At 38.1% G+C, this 17,029-nt stretch overlaps 1 protein-coding gene across 2 annotated transcripts; it reads left to right on the top strand.

Annotated features, from left to right (window-relative positions):
* The first annotated feature begins 9,778 nt into the window (after window positions 1-9,778).
* On the top strand, window positions 9,779-15,533 carry LOC123309829 (ubinuclein-1). Of its 2 annotated transcripts, none has more exons than XM_044893109.1 (10): window positions 9,779-10,044; window positions 11,723-11,824; window positions 11,887-12,144; window positions 12,204-12,462; window positions 12,524-12,619; window positions 12,680-12,845; window positions 12,902-13,060; window positions 13,117-13,197; window positions 13,305-13,400; window positions 14,196-15,533. In XM_044893109.1, exons 1-10 carry the CDS (start codon window positions 9,880-9,882, stop codon window positions 15,223-15,225), a joined length of 2,412 nt encoding a protein of 803 aa, XP_044749044.1. In that variant the 5' UTR covers window positions 9,779-9,879; the 3' UTR covers window positions 15,226-15,533. The 2 variants fall into 2 exon arrangements, with proteins under 2 accessions (XP_044749044.1, XP_044749045.1); XM_044893110.1 differs by lacking the exon at window positions 9,779-10,044 and adding an exon at window positions 10,408-10,548.
* The last annotated feature ends 1,496 nt before the right edge of the window (window positions 15,534-17,029 follow it).

Raw genomic sequence — 17,029 nt, 5'->3', positions numbered from 1 at the left:
TTCGAAAAAAGTTTCCAGCTGAGAGGATCTTTGATTTTCGATCTCAAAATTTTTTATACTAAAATTCCCTACATTCGACTAAGAGCTGGTTTCCTACGGAAACTAGGGGATCATTTAGGGTTGGTTGGTGGAGCCTTATTGTTGCTATTGTGTTTAGGGGTTCTTTGAAATTTCAAGATCTCATATTGAGTTCGAGATAAATCAAAAGAAGAAGTAATTTCAGAATTTCTAGACAAGACAAGAAATTATATGTCAATACCAAGATTTCTTGTCAAGAAAACAAGAAATTGTAACGTGGTTACCTCGGAGAAAACGTATCTCGAGCGCCAGCTATTCTTTTCACTAGGAAGAATAGCAAACCTACCAGAGTAGCTGCTAGTCGGAGACAGAGTTCGCTGTTATCTAGGGTGGTAGCGATAACGAAGTAGTCAAAATCAAATGATGTACCAGTTTATTCACACCTTCGGAAACTGATTATATGTACAACGGAAATAAGTGTAGGTATGAAATACGAGCGAATCTATCAGCAAACATACATTCGGGAAATTCTATCCGGTCACCAGCACTTTATAAAGTTTATACCGGGTACAGTGGAAAATCAAAGGTTGTTCAATAAAATGCGCCAACCAGAACTGACCAAATGAATACTAAGGATGACCTCGCGAAGTGAAATGACTTGCTATACGGTATCGGGATGTAATTAATTGTATTTCTCCAGAAATGAAAGAAACACAACCAGGGCGGATCTATTCGAGTCTTTTATCCGCTACCCCAAGGGCTATGCTCCATGACTGATAGCGAAGAAAAGGTCTATTTTTAGCGCAACTACGGGATTTCACTGACGACGAGCGGTATCTCTTATTCTCTACCCCGAGGGCTTACGCGCCATGACAAAATAATTGATGATAATCTTGTTGAAATTCCAATAAAAATCTAGATTTGCAATTTTTACTTTCAGGCATACCCTTTTTGTATGTTTATGAAAACATAATTTTGCCCTATTTATTATTTTTGCCGTTGGTACTTGTGTCCACCTGAATTTCGAAAGAATAACACAATATTTTCTATTTTATTGCCACTAGTACCTACCAATATCTTACATTGTTGAATCCTGCTGCTTCCTTTTTACTGCTGTTTCCGTAGATACGATTCCAGATTCAGATTCATCATTTTCAATCTAGTTACTCTAAGTCGTTTTAGTTTCACTAAAAGATTATTTTTTATTTTTACTGAATCTTACGTTTCTGTCTATTGCTGTCTGAATGGCTGATCAGACGTTCTGTTTACTGAAAAGTCAATGTCACTTATGGCAAAATAGTCAATGTCACTTATGGCAAAATAAGACTACTTCTTTATGAGAATCAAGAGTAGGTAGAGAAAGAAGTTGCAATTCAGTTTGAAGCCGATTGGAAGGTTGATGACGGCCAAGTCAAGTTCAATTGACAGCACAGCGTCCGTTAGCAGTGGCGTATCGATAAACAATAGTAATAGGTAAAGTAAAAAAGAAGATAATTTAAAATAACTTCAACTTTAGTACCAAAACGTTGTTATTATTTAAATTGCACTGCCTGATTTTATGATAGTGACGCCAATGCGCGCTCGTGTGTGACGTGTGGAGATACCGAGTATTTTCGATCCCCTATTGAGCCTTCTTTCTATATTTTCCAATAAATAAAAATCCGGCAATCGAACGCCTTACAGGGAAAACTACCCCTGGATACCAAACCCTAGGATCCTCTCCATATGTGGCGTAGCTGCAACGCTGGTTATAAACCACATATTCTTATCGCACTCGGTGATTTATATTACTCGCTCATGTTATCTTCCGGAATATACCTACTTTGGGCGAGTGGAGTGCCGAGTATGTTGCACTCTAAACGATTTCCTCCACCTGAAGTTCAATTTATTTTACTTGTAGATAGCCCCCTTCTTGAGCATGAAACTCCCTCCGGCCTATCCTATTTTCGTCAAGTGAAAATGGTACTATACAGGATGTCCCACTGTATTGGACGTTTAGGGAGATTTATTTTATTCATATAGAGTGTTTACATCAAGAAATGGTTTAGATTTTCGATATTTCAGCAAGAGTTTTCATGCACTCATGAAGCGCTGTCCAATGGCTGTCATTTTTTTTGGAGTAACGGATTGCTGTTTCGAGGTCATTGGTTTGGAGGCTTCTGCCAAATGAGAGATACAAAAGGAGGACGCCATTCAAACTACCAAGACTACTTTGTCTTTGAATTAAAAGTTGGCTCTAAAAGAAGATTTTGTAACGATAATAAAAAAATTGTTTTATTTCTTATATTTGTACAGGCAGCTGTCTTTCTTCTGAAGAAACTAACCTCAAAGCCCACGAATTCCCTTTCATACGAGGATGTATTGATATCTAGTTAGACTAGACCAGTTACATGCATCAAAAAATATTGCGCTACCATAGCAACGAACAATTCATTAGAAGTGTCAGTGTGAAGTTTGAGGTCAAAAAAGTAAACCAGAGTTACGCAATAAATTATTGTGAAAATCGAAAAATTGGAGTATCGAGCCATCATCAAGTAGGACCTGTATTTAAAAGGGTTAAGAGATAAGCAGATTTACGAAGATATGCATAATACTCTTGGTATCAATGATCAAAGATCAATGCTCAATGTCCATCGTATGCGATCGTGAAAAATTGTACTGAAAGCCTCAAAAGAGGTAAATTTTTCCGTTGAAGATAAGGACTGATCAGGAAGGCCAGTTTCTGTGTCAGTCCCCGAAAATATCGATGCAGTTCATGACATGATTTTATCAGACCGTCGAATTGGGCTAAAACGGACATCTGAAGCACTGAATATTTCATACGAACGCGTTCATCATATAGTTTACGTCAATTTGGACATGAGAAAAATTGCTCCAAAATGGATCCTCAAATGTTTGAATGTTGACCAAAAGAGTGCAAGGGTAGAAGCATCACGTTCGATGTGTGCTCGATTTGAAAACGATGTAAACTTCTTAAGCCGTATTGTTACTATGGATGATACTTAGGAACATTTCTACGATCCAGAAACAAAGCAACAATCGATGGAATGGCGATACTCTGGTTCTCCAAGACCTAAGAAGTTTCGTGTCCAAAAATCTGCTGGAAAAGTTCTTGCTTCAGTTTTTTGGGATGGCCATGGAGTAATCATGATTGATTTTGTGGATAAGGGTAGAACAATAACCGGAGATTACTATTCGACATTACTGACCACTCTACGGAGAAAATTTAAGAGAAAATCTGCGGAAAGCTATCCAAAGGTGTTTTGTTTTCGCAGGACAACGCCCTTGCACACAAATCTCATGTTGCCATGCAAAAAATTTGTGATTAAGGGTTTGAATTACTAGAACACCCCCCTTATTCACCAGATTTGGCTCCATCCGACTATCATTTCTTTCCTCAACTGAAGAAAAGTTTAAAAGGTCGTAAATTTTCTTCCAACGAGGAGGTAATAAAAGCTGTGGAGGTCTGGTTTGTAGAGCAAGAAGAAACATTTTTTTGAAAGGTCTAGAGACGTTGCAGGTTCGCTGTTATAAATGTATCCAATTAAGAGAAGAATATGTTGAGTAATAAAATATTTTGACATTGAAATTTTGTTTGGTTGTATAGTAGGCTAAGTATTTTTTAATATATCCTCTACATCATCTGAAAACTGCCCCTGTTTCATGCCCTGAAGCATCTGTTGTTCGCAGATTTTGAAAGGAGGGCAAATCCTTCGAAATATTCGAAAACAACTAGACAGATTCCCATGAGATTCAAGAGGATTCAGAGTGGAACCATCTTTTGAAAACGGTTTTTCTAAGTTCTAGCAAAATACAGTCTTCTGCTCATCTGATGTTCTACCTAATGAACCACCAATTTGAACCTTGTGATGTTCAACCTTGTCACATAATAAATCACTGGGGCAAAACAGTAAATCTAAAAGGCGTCAACATCACCCTTCTATTTCTTCTGGTTATGTCTACAATCTACATCTCAAACCACCTACCAATTCAAGACGTTACCGATTTTTTCCTCCTCTTCCTCCCAGCCTCCACAAGATCCGAGGACGTCCCTTCCATCTGACAAATATAATTCAAAGTCCCCACAGCCAGATAATATTTCTCGCGACCGGTGGCAGGGACCGTTTATATCTCCAATGTGACAAACCGCCAGCTCAGCTATGTCCCAGACCGGATTAGCCCCCTCGTGGTGTAATACGCCGTATGATGAGAATAATAACAATAATTCAGTGAATCGCTCTCTTCAATAGGACCGTATAGAATGGGAAAAGAGAACCGAAATGCGGATAAGGAGAAACGCTTATGTCTTCAACTTTTCAAAATCGTTCCTCGGACCCGTTTTATTAACTGGCTGACGCCGTTGGGTCGGGTTCATCGAGCGCTTTTATGGTGGAGACAAATAACGAGATGGAGGAATAACTGCTTGTGCGAATTTGTCGATATAAATGATGAGTTTCTCACAATAGATTCATTATTCATCGACACTAAGCCTTCACGCTCTAGCCCAGTATTAACATCCCCACTATCAACGTCCTAGGGATTTCCTCTTGGACTCTGCAAGTCCTTCCTTCACGACCTCAGCTGTCGTGGGACTACTATAAGAAAACAATTCAACAAAGTCCACAAATTCCCATATTCAACTTGAGAACGCAGCGATTCATCCTCTGTTTCATGCCTTGAAGCATCAGTTCTTTGTATGTTTTGAAAGGGGGACCAAATTCTTCCAAATACTCGAAAACAACTAGACAGATTCCCATGATATTCAATAGGATTCCGAAGAGAACCATCCATTGCAAACGGTTCTTCCAGTTTCTAGCAAAATAGTCTTCTGCACATCGAAGATTTGCATAATCTTGCTGAATATTGTATAATCTGAGTATGGGAACTATAACCAAGTGATTTCTTCTAGTTGGGAAGTCCAAGAGGGAAATTCTGGAGGTACTCGAGTTACCTTGGACCCTGTAGGGTACCAAAAATTAGACCTGTATATAGAAGGAATTGTCTAGGACAGCCTGTCAGAATAGTAAACAAAAAACGGTGAATCTGCATACTCGAGGTGAATCTACATACATACTCGAGCGTGTCAGATCAAGATCTATGTGGTTAATTACATGGCAATTTAAGCTTGACGAAAATCTTTGGGAGGACGCCAAACTCCCAAAAAAAAAACGTCATGTGTACATTCACGAGCGCAGGGGCTTTTTCTCTTAATTTGAAGCTATTGATTCAAGTATAACAGAAAAAAATATAATCTGACAGTTTCCGCAAGCCGAAACAATACAAATTGGAAATAAAGGTCACAAAAATCAGTTTTTTTCAATTATCTCCTCTCCTGGGCTTCAAATTGTTTTTGCATTCATCATAAAAGTTGTAGAGCATAACATTGTCTAAAAATTTTGTTCGAAGCAATTTTTTCTACGCTCGAACGTTTTTGAGATAAATGGCGATGAATGTACATTAGACTGGGTTTCTACATTGACCTTGGCCTTTCGCATGTGTGGCTAAGCTCTTCGCCCTCAGCACCCTTTAGCTCGAAAACGGTTAAGGGTATGAAAAATTGCTTCAGACAAAAGTTGTATAGAATTTTATTATCTACAACTTTCATAATGAATACCGAAACGATTAGAGATATAGGAAGGGAGATATGTTGAAAAAATGCCTTGTTATCAACTTCAAACTGTCAGTATAAGAAAACCTCCCTGATTAGTGTCAGATCAATGGGTCAACACTTCTGCAACACCGAGATTAACCATCTATATGAAAATCTGACACGGTGTGGTATGTACAAGTACAGATTTTTTTTGCATTTTCAAAAGATCGCTGTGAGCTTGCGTCACGTCCGAATTATCAACCTCTTGAAAAGTAGTGTTGCTTTGGGTCCAATTAACTTATCTTCTTGAAATCTGACACGCTGTAAAAAAATGCCACTTTCAAATCTTCCGTACGGCAAGCACCACCAAGCAAACTGCCGGATTAACGTGAATTTATTATCACAGACACTTAGGGCATATACAGTATCTTAATCTGACACGCTGGAGTATGTACACCTGACGATTTTTTTTACATCTTTGAAAACCTGCAGACGCTTTACCCATCGCTGAAATTGCATACAGCATAAAACCTTTTTTTCTTTCTACCATCTAATATTAAAAATCCACTAGGTCTCCACGACGCTTGACAATTTAGCATCGTCGGCACCCTAACTATTTGGAGATGAAATTTCGTTCCTTAGCTCTTCCCTCGACGTACAAACTCAAAATACCAGTAGATCTTGTTGGTTACGTGAGAATTCGTTTACACCCTCACGAAGATCCTGCTTCAAAAAGTTTTCACTCGTCCCATGTCTATGCCATCAAATTTCCACGTCCCACGTCACATCAACACAGCAGAATGTCCCAAATGTCTAAATTTAGATACCCTTCGGTCAGAAAAATCGCCAAAAACCCCATTGATCCCCCTCCATCCGACATAATAATACACAAATCCCGTCCGATGCAGATCGCATGTACGTGGTCGAATCCGTTGAGGGATGGTTCTCGATAGATGTGCCCGTTTGTATTCGTATTTAGACGGGAGAATTATGATCGGGAATACAAATGCCCGACCGCCAGGTGCGCTCGAAGATCGGTTCGCTTCATAGTCGACTCGCATTCAATCAAACTTGGTCGAACTTCTTGATTCGTGGTGACCACCGAATTGTAGGTGTAATGGGATTCCTTCCTTGTAACGATGCTCGACTCAATCCCTGGGGAACTGACCTAGCTCTCGGATCTGGAATGTCGGGATGCTTTCGTTGGCAGGGGCGACTCGTTAGGAGGGAACAGAATGGGGAATGGAATGGGCCGGAAGCAGTAGAGAACTGCAGAGTGTTTATTAATGTTATTTAAATGCTCATTTAAAAGTTCAATTAAAAAAATTCCTGTTGGAATTATAGATAATACAGGGTCTGGCCCACCCTATATCCGAGGATATATTGAAAAATTCTTAGCCTACTATAGAAACAAACAAAATTTCAATGTCAAAATATTTTATTACTCAACATATTCTCCTCTCAATTGAATACATTCATTAAAGCGAACCTGCAACGTCTCTAGACCTTTCAATAAAAATGTTTCTTCTTGCTCTGCAAACCAGACCTCGGCAGCTTTCATTTATTTCTCGTTGGAAGAAAATTTACGACCTTTTAAACTTTTTTCATTTGAGGAAAGAGATGATAGTCGGATGATGGAGACAAATCAGGTGAATAAGGGGGGTGATTCAAACCCTAAATTACGAATTTTTTGCATGACAACATGAGATTTGTGTGCAGGTGCGTTATCCCTCAAAAAAAAAACACCTTTGGATAGCTTTCCGCGTCTTTTCTCTTTAATTTTTTCCTGTAGAGTGGTCAGCAATGTCTAATAGTAATCTACGGTTATTGTTCTACCCTTATTCAAAAAATCAATCATGATTACTCCATGGCAGTCCCAAAAAACTGAAGCAAAAACTTTTCCAGCAGATTTTTGGACTCGAAATTTCTTAGGTCTTGGAGAACCAGAATGTCGCCGTTCCATCGATTGTTGCTTTGTTTCTGGATCGTAGAAATGTATCCAAGTCTCAATTATAGTAACAATTCGGTTTAAGAAGTCTACATCGTTTTCAAATCCAGCACAGATCGAACGCGATGCTTCTACCCTTGCACGCTTTTGGTCAACATTCAAACATTTGGGGATCCATTTTGCAACAATTTTTCTCATGTCCAAATTGACGTGAACTATATGATGAACGCGTATGAAATATTCAGTGCTTCAGATATCCGTTTTAGCCCAATTCGACGGTCTGATAAAATCATGTCTTGAACTGCATCGTTATTTTCGGGGACTGACACAGAAACTGGCCTTCCCGATCGGTCATCATCTTCAATGGAAAATTTACCTGTTTCTAAGCTTGTAGTCCAATTTTTCACGAAGGACATTGATCATCCAGGGTATTAAGCATATCTTCGTAAATCTACTTACCTCTTAATCCTTTTAAATACGGGTACTCGATACTCCAATTTTTCGATTTTCACAATTTCGGTGGACATCTTCTTTCTTTTGATTTATGGCGTAACTGTGGTTTACTTTTTTACCTTTACATTTTCGTGACTGTTGCTTCTTTGTAACTTCATGAGCTTAGAAATATACATATCCATGAAAAATTCACACCTAATCTCACATTCTTCTCCCCTCACTTTTTCACGGCGAAACTTTTATTCCATTGGCCAAATCGATATTCCCTCAGTCTATAAAACGTTTGTCCTTAAAGGCGTGACACCCCCGGGATAGGTTTTTCGTCTGGATTGTTAAATATGATATATGAAAGTCGAACAAGTATGTTCAGTTACCTTTCGGAGTAGAATGGAGCCGCTTTATTTTTATCTTATTGTACCCCGAGGGCCTTTTACGATATCTTATGTGGAAAGGCGCGTGAAAATGGATTTTCCGAATTACTGTTTCTGCGTGCATACTTTCAGCTCGAACGTTTCATTCTAACTTTTTTTATTGGAAACTTCAATAAGGGCGATTTATGTGGGTTTTCATTTTGGCCATTAGGGAGTTGAACACTTCATGGCTAGTTTTGAGATGATTCTGAAAATTCCACACAAAGATTCATCTAAGCCTTCATCTTTAACCATTTCAAATTATTTACAATACCCAAATTGAGTCAATTGGAGTGGAAAGCTTAGAGGAGCTGAAATATGTTATGAAATATGTTTTCGGCGCATGCACCACTTTACGATTTCAGCCCAAAATGATTCCAAAACTCTAAATAATTCTTTAATAGTGAGATTAAACGTAACACCACTTTGCAAATAGTTGAAATTTCAAGATAAATCACAAACTAACAAACAATATTCAAAATGCAGCCTCCCTCATGAAACGAACGTTCTATTTAGAAAGGCAGAGAGGACTAGCTTATAGCCAGCGCAAATATGTAACCTTGTTTCGTCGCAATTATGGAATGATTGGTCAAATTAGTGAGCAGTTAAGTACGTACCCATAATTTACAAGTTTGGCATCAAGTGGATTCGACAAAAGTCAATTAGCTTCGTAGTGCAAGAGGGCCATTGTGCTCCTCTAATGATGAATCATGTTTCGGCCAAATTGAGGTAATAAATTCGATGTTACAGACAATTATCATAAGTTCACGCCGGAGCTGATGGCTTGGAATTGTCACGCAAAAAAAAATTCGAGTGCGCTTTACATGTTTACCATTTAGCGGAAGGAAATTCAGAGATATCTCACCGAATCATTCAAACCCTATTCAATCATTGAAGTTTCAGATTTATTCGAGAGATTTCAATATATTCTGCATAAATTTTGCAGGTTTTTTAAAGGACATTTTATTTGTGTAATGGTTCTCTATGCATCTACGTCTAGTTCCTTTGCACCTAAAATATTTCAATAAAAGTCTTGAACACAGTATATAAATGAAGCATTGGTATTAGTTGTACAACGCCAGGCATATCTTTTTGAACATTTTCACCATGAAAAACTTTCTTTCGGACATCTATTGACAGCTTGCTGTAGGAGAGGACAAAAATACAGTTTGCATCGCTTAGGGTGAGCCAAAAGACTAGAAAGCTTTGGTCCTCGTCTGATAGATGTCACTGAAAAATTATATGCTGCCATCTTTAGCCCAATGACTGAACTGTGCAATAATTTCAGTTTGTTCTACTTTATCGGCATCATATGATAAATGTCATGTCATGCGCAACAGTAGACGCATGCTAGCTTTCAAAGACGTTCCCGTAGTTTGATTTGTGAAGTGTTCGAATTGTGTTGGAGCCAAATTTTGTTTTGCGAGTAGTGAAAAGTGTAAAGTGGTCAGTAATGAAATATGTCGGATATAAATCGTGTTCCACTAACATGCGTGTCTCAGGCATCGTCTAGTAAGAGCAAAAATGTAAAAAAGAAAACAATCAGAATATCCATCAAGTTGCCCCAGTCAAATGAAAACACATGTCCGGAATATAACTACCAAGATGAGCTTGATGCGGTTAAGGTAGGCTTCTTTGAAAGGTTAAAACCGTAGAGAACCAGGAAAACGCCCTCAAATTCTTATTAAAATATTATGACACTATGACACACTTCTGGAAAATGTTAAGTTTCCTTGGATGTTTTGGTTCAAGAGGGTGCTCATTTTTTCTCAAACTGCTGTTCCATTTGGTACTTGAGTATTGTAGAAGCAGATCTGTGTCGCCATATTTAAATAATTATAAATAAATAAATTGGTTACGTTACAATTACACACCGGACACACGAATCCGCGACCAACCTAACCTTTGTTTACATATTTTACTCAGCGGTTGTGCCAAACAGATTTCAGATATTCTAGGTGATATTTCCATTTTTTCAGAAAGACACCTCCCTTTATCCAAAGCAAAGGCGAAATCGATAGGTTCATAGCAGATTTAAGTTCAAAATTCCAGTTGAAATTACGATAGCAACGTTGCATCTACTTCGATTGTGTTAGATCAGTGCATTCCTAAGTTTTTGTTGAATATACGTAAGTGTTCTATTCTGAATGAAAGATTCTTGTTTTTTTCGAGAATTATTGAGAAAAATACCGAAGGGGCAAAGTGACGGAGCAAGGGGGACAGATATAGCAGCGGTTGTCAAACCAGCTACTTTCCTGTAGGATTGTCTGGGAATTCTCAACAGAACACGTCAATTTTTCGTTTGTAGATTATTTCGTAGAAAAATGCTGTAGAATATGTACAGCTCACTTGAAGATAATTAGTAAATCTATGACTTTCCATTCTGGCTATGTGAAAATGCACAAATCGTGAACAACTTGACGTAAACGTATTATGTGGCAAACAACTTTTGTGAATGCAATTGCAGCTTTAGAAATCGTTTCATTCGCTTTCCTCTCAGATAGGATGCAGACTAATTACGTGAATTTTTACGTCCAATATTTCATTCGTTCGTCATCTTTTCATTTCTTGTATTAGAACGATTAGTTCAATCAGATACGAAGATTTTTGCCTATTGGCCAACGACGAGATTTGCCGGTATTCGAATTGACGCGGTGGTTCTGTGGTTCGAGGAATATTTGGAAAATAAATAATAATTTCGCTCTCACACATCGTAAATTGGGCCGAGATTCATTTTCCCAAATGGTTGGAGTTGTAAATTTTCCGAAAACGGGCAGAAACCCGCGAATTTCGAATATGTGGGAAATAAGTGTTCGGTAAACGGCGGTTAGACATCAGGAGCATAGGAGTTGGAAGAGGTGGTGTTTTGCCGCGGCCGGCGTTAGCCACATGCGGTGGGTCAACGTTGCCGGCTTTTACCCGCGCAAATCAACTTTCAAACCGATACGCTCGGAGAATACGGGAAAAATGAGTAATTGTGATCCTCTAATTCTCTCTTTTGGGACTTTTATTTTTTAGAATTTTATTAAGCACTCGCAGTTACCCAAGCTGATGGGTAATTGGGTGAATACTGGTTGATTTTTAGGGGTTGGCATGCAATAACCAGGCGGTTTTCATCGAAGAAACATGAAATTACTTAAAATTATGATATTTTTATTAGATCAGTAGTAGACTTTGAAATATCGACATTTGCGTTGAGATTTCAAATGCCACACGTCAAGGGTCAAAATTCCACAGCTCCCTTGACGGCAAATTTTTTTTAACTTAATTTTCGCTCGAATTGATGTTGGTTTTTGTTTTCAGAGAAAAACCACCTCTAAGTCTAATGAAAATGGACGCGTGCTGGATATGCTTGATGATGATGATGATGTCAGAAGGATAGCTCTGGAAATGGAAGAAAAATATGTAAATATCGCTTATGGCACGCTTCGTTATAGGATGTTATGACTATGTTGAATTTTTCACAGGGCAAAGGTACCAGCAGCGTTGCGAAAAAAAAGCACAAGGGTAGAAAAGACGATTATGCCGACATTGGTATGGGGTACGATGAATCTGACTCGTTCATTGACAATACTGACGGCTACGACGAAATCATTCCACAGCACGTGACCACGTTACATGGGGGCTTCTATGTGAACGCAGGTGCGTTAGAATTCAAGACTGACGACGAGGAGAGCGAGGAATCGAGCAATGAAGATTCTACTTCTAGTGGTCAATCGAGAAAGGTACTCTCAAATCAGAAATTGTTCAAAGTTTGATATGAAATAAGTCAATTTTTTCACAGAGAAGTTTGGATAGCGATGGCTCCGAAGAGGATGAGGCTAAACCGCGACAGAGTAAAAAGATGAAGATAGACCCCAAAGAGAACGGAATGCAGAAAGCCTTGAAGAAGAAACTGTTCAGTCCGAATAAGATATTGAAGAAGAAGAGGACACAGAACATTCACAAAAAGACTGTTTCGGAACTGTTGAAAGAAAAACGGAAAGATTTGAATCTGACCGGGAATGAGTCCGAAGTTAGGGTGGATCAAGAAAAGGGCGAAGGTGAGTTTTTAAACTAAGAAACGAAACGTGTGAAAAAATTTGTTTTCTCAAATAATTTCAGTGAAGAAACATGTAGAAAATGGAAAACTTGTGTCCAACAGTATCAACGATGCAATCGAGTCAGTGGTTAAAGCATCTGAAGAAAACGTTGGAAAAGGTGAAAATCTTCGAGATTCATCCTTTCAAACTAGTTCATAACAAAATCCTTTTTTTTTAGTGGAAAAAATCTCTAGTCAAGCTAAGGATGCAACAGTTAAACCTGCTCCGTTGCCGGAGAACTTACCCAAAAACATCCTACAAGTGATACATTCGATAAAGGAGAAGGGATCAAATAGCAAAGATGGCGATAAATTCACCAAGGAAATAAATCACCTCTTGACAAGGTAAGAAAGCTCCAATATCGACTAACTCAGTCAGTAACTCATACCTATTTCAACAGTTTGGAAAGAAAGAGTAAATTTCTTGGGAAACCGTCTAAATATAAGGTGTACGAGAATCTTTCGTACTATTTGAAGGTGGAGAAGCAAGTTTTGATCCAGCACTGTAACCAGTTGGCTCTCAAGGACGATCAGCACAAAATCGAATCCCTGCTTCGACAGTAATATTGCTGATAATTTTGGTACTTCGATCCACCTAATCTTTGCTTTTTTACAGGTTGAAGACTGAAATTGATAAGGTGATGCCCTCTATCATTCAAAATTACGAGAGAGAATGCGAACTCGTCATAGAACGCAGGTAAATTTCATAGGTTAGGTTATGTCTACCTGTCAAAATAAAATTTGACGGATGACAAATGAAGGTTATGTACAGTGTTGGGTTGGTACTGAGTTTTTTTTTTTCAGAAATCTGCTCCAACTACAGAATCATGAAGGCGACGAGAAACGAGTCAAATCGATTGGTCGACCAAAGAGGAAATTTCAGTGGAACGATAATACTAGGTAACTCAATATGGCAACTATGACGTTGATTTCTGTGGTTAATTTGACGTTTTCTACAACTATTGATTATTGGTGTGCATTTCTATGATAATTCGGACATTTGCTTCAACTATTGGCTTGAATTTCTATGATTTTTCTGACATTTGCTGCAACTATGGACTATTGACGTGCATTTTTATGATAATTCCAACATTTGCTTCAACTATTGACTGTTGGAGTGAATTTTTGTGATTTTTCTCACATTTGCTGCAAATATTGACTGTTGGAGTGAATTTCTGTGATTTTTTGACATTTGCTTCAACTATTGACTGCTAACGTGCATTTCTATGATAATTCGTACATTTGCTTCAACTATTGACTGTAGGCGTGAATCTCTGTGATTTTTCTAACATCTGCTGCAACCATTGGCTATTGACGAGCATTCCTATGATAATTTGGACATTCGCTTCAACTATTGGCTTGAATTTCTGTGATTTTTCTGACATTTGCTGCAACTATGGACTATTGACGTGCATTTCTATAATAATTCGGACATTTGCTTCAACTTTTTAGTGCTAACGTGCATTTCTTTGATAATTCGGAAATTTTTCATTAACTATTGACTGTTGGCGTAAATTTTTGTGAGTTTTTTGACATTTGCTTCAACTACTGACTGCTGACGTGCATTTCTATGATAATTCGGACATTTCAATGATAATTCGGACATCATAGATAACCTATTCGGACATTTGCTTCAACTATTGACTGTTGGCGTGCATTTCTTTGTTGAGTGGGTTATAATTGGCTAATTTCCAGGAAACTCCTGAAAGACACTGCCACAGTCAAGAAGAGAAGCTTCCTGAATCAGAACAATTCGATAGATTCATGGGAAGAAGAGCTCCTAACATTCCTGAAGAACAAGGTGATCCATCTCTGGCCGGAAGGATGGATGACGATGACCGCTCTCACCAAGGTCTGCAACAAGCTCTTCAACGAACCGAACACCGCGAATCAGCCTTCGAGTTCGAAGAAAGAAAGCAACAAAATCACTGCCATTAACACTCCCAGCTTACCGTTTCCGAATCTTTCCATCACCCCGGTCATGAATAACGTGCCGAGTAGCAGATCGACGCCGAAGACTTCACCGACGGAGGGTAAACCGGAAAAGATGAACAACCATCCGGTTGAAAGTTTCCAGAAGGATTACACCAAGGAGAACATTCCCAGAGAGCACAATCATAAAGAGAAGAGGAAGGAGGAACATTCGGATAAGAAAAATAATAACGCCGACACGTTCTTCAAGGTGGACTACGATAAAGTTAAGCCAGTTCAGTCTAGTTCGAAACCCGTAGACCTGGTTAAGGACGCTCCGGAAAGCGCGAAATTACCGAACGTTAGTATTATAGAAATAGACGGACCGACTGATTTCAGCAACCTACTGCCAAAAACCAAATTCGCGTCGAAAAACGATCACGAAATTTCAAAAGTCTGTAATAAATTAAACGCCACCGGTGAAGGCGGCTCTCATAGAGCGGAGAGAACCCTGATCGTCAACGACCACGAAGTCACGATGTTGAAGCCCGAGGAGAACCAGTTGAATCTGACCGACGGCGACGACATCCAGAAGGTGATGGAGCACCTGAAGACTCTGCAACAGATGTCGTCTCCGGTGAAACCCTTCGAAGGTTCTTCCTATTCGAACTCCGGGTACACTCCGAAGACCTCGGGTTTGACGAAAAATAACTTAGTGAATAGCAGTTTTCAGGACGAGTACCAAAAACAATTATTGAACGCGTTAGGGAACTTGAGTGCTAGCCAGTCGAAGTCTAACTATAAGTGCAGTTAATAAAAGAGGTGTATAAATTTTAAATATGATCTTGTGTAAAAATTTTTATATTTTCTTCTGAGGTGTCGAGATTCCTGTGGAATCTACCAGATGAGGATGCGGCAGGTCGAATGTGGCATTCGTTGTCTGTTCATGTAAAAAAAATATTTGGAAGATTATTATGAACCATCGAGAAACTTTTCCTTGTGAATATTGCGCTATATTTTTGTATAAAATCAAAATTTGTTGTTTATTGAGTACAGCCCCAGCTTTATTTATTGTATTTTGTTTTTTTTTTACTTCATAAATAAAAGTCGAAATTACAAGTATTTGTTATGTTATTGTAATGTTGAAATCTGTATGGCGATTATGCTGTTCGAGTATTCTAATTTATTTTCATTTCAACAAGTTTATAAGCTTCTGTTTGGAAAAATTTTATCCATGTTTTTTTTTTTTCATTTTTTAATAAATAAAATCCCCGAAATATTTGTTTTCACAGTTTCACTGTTTTGGAGCAATTAAAATCGCAACAGAAAACGTTAAATTGAAATTTTCCGCTGTATGACAAATTTTTCGAATACAAGCTTGTCGTCTTAGTAGGGAGTAATAAAAAAAATTCAGGACCTTTAATCTTAAACAGATGCAAAAATTAAAAATAATTCGTGAAGTCCTCAGTTCCAGAAAAAAATCATGACAAAGATGTAGACATTCGGATATTATCTTTCTAAAATATTCAGTTTTCACTAGTCTCATAATTACCATCGATTATGATTCGAATGAACTGAAATTACGCCTGACTAAGATAATCCTGCAAAGTTTATACACGATCTTGTATGTTTGGTTGCCTAACGTACAGTGGTGACATCTGTACCGTGGGTCATATACTATATTTCTATTGAGGGTAGATTTCTGTACTGATCATATAACAGTTAGCTGTTTTTACAATATATGGCCAAGGATCAAAATATCTCAAAAATGTGCTGTGTATTATGTATTGCCTATTAAGGAAATCATTGTTCTTCTAACATCCAAGGAAATATTGATCCTACTGTCGAGATTCCTGTAGATACGAGTTCAAAAAAATTGGATAATTATGTAGATAATGCCGTTCTAAAATATTCAATGAAATTTCAGTTCAATAGAACTGAAATTACGCCTGAATTGAAAGTATCCTGCAATTATTTCAAAGTTTATACAAGATGTTGTATGTTGGGTTGCCTATTGTAAAGTTGTGACATCTACACTACCGTTCCTCTACTAACTGTACATGGCTGGTAGAGTTCTTTATTAGCCAGATGGCAGTTAGCTGTTATCATGATAGATGGCTAAAGAAAAAAACATTTGGGAAATCTTTTGTGTATTACGTGTTGTCTATTGAGGAAATATGCAGATTTATTTGATTTGTCTCCACTGTGTGAGCCGATTAATTAGCCAAAAATGAATATCGTTTGATTCGTTTGTCATAAAAAATTTGTCTAATTCAAATCCCTTTCGAAGGATGAAAAAATTCGAAAATTTTGATATTTGTCGCATGGAAAACTAAGGTTTTATTTTTGGCTGAGGCGTCCTCCTACAAAACAAAGACGTCTATTTATGAATCAGAGCCACCTCAATTATGTCGATGTTTCCTTATGATTTCCAACTGGTCAATATATTTCGTTTCAAAATTAAATTCCAACCAAAAACTATTTTCCAAAGCAAAAATCACATCACGAGTGCATTTCTTCACCTATCGAATGGAAAACATGAAAACATCACGTGAATTCGAGTACATTCATTGCTTTCACTGACAACATGCACAGTGCAGGAACCTCTGATGTCACAG

This window comes from Coccinella septempunctata, chromosome 3, assembly GCF_907165205.1.
Source record: "Coccinella septempunctata chromosome 3, icCocSept1.1, whole genome shotgun sequence".
In the NCBI taxonomy this organism is placed as follows: Eukaryota; Metazoa; Arthropoda; class Insecta; order Coleoptera; family Coccinellidae; genus Coccinella; species Coccinella septempunctata.
Note: the sequence above shows the minus strand (reverse complement) of the source record. Positions and strands in the feature narration are given on the sequence as shown.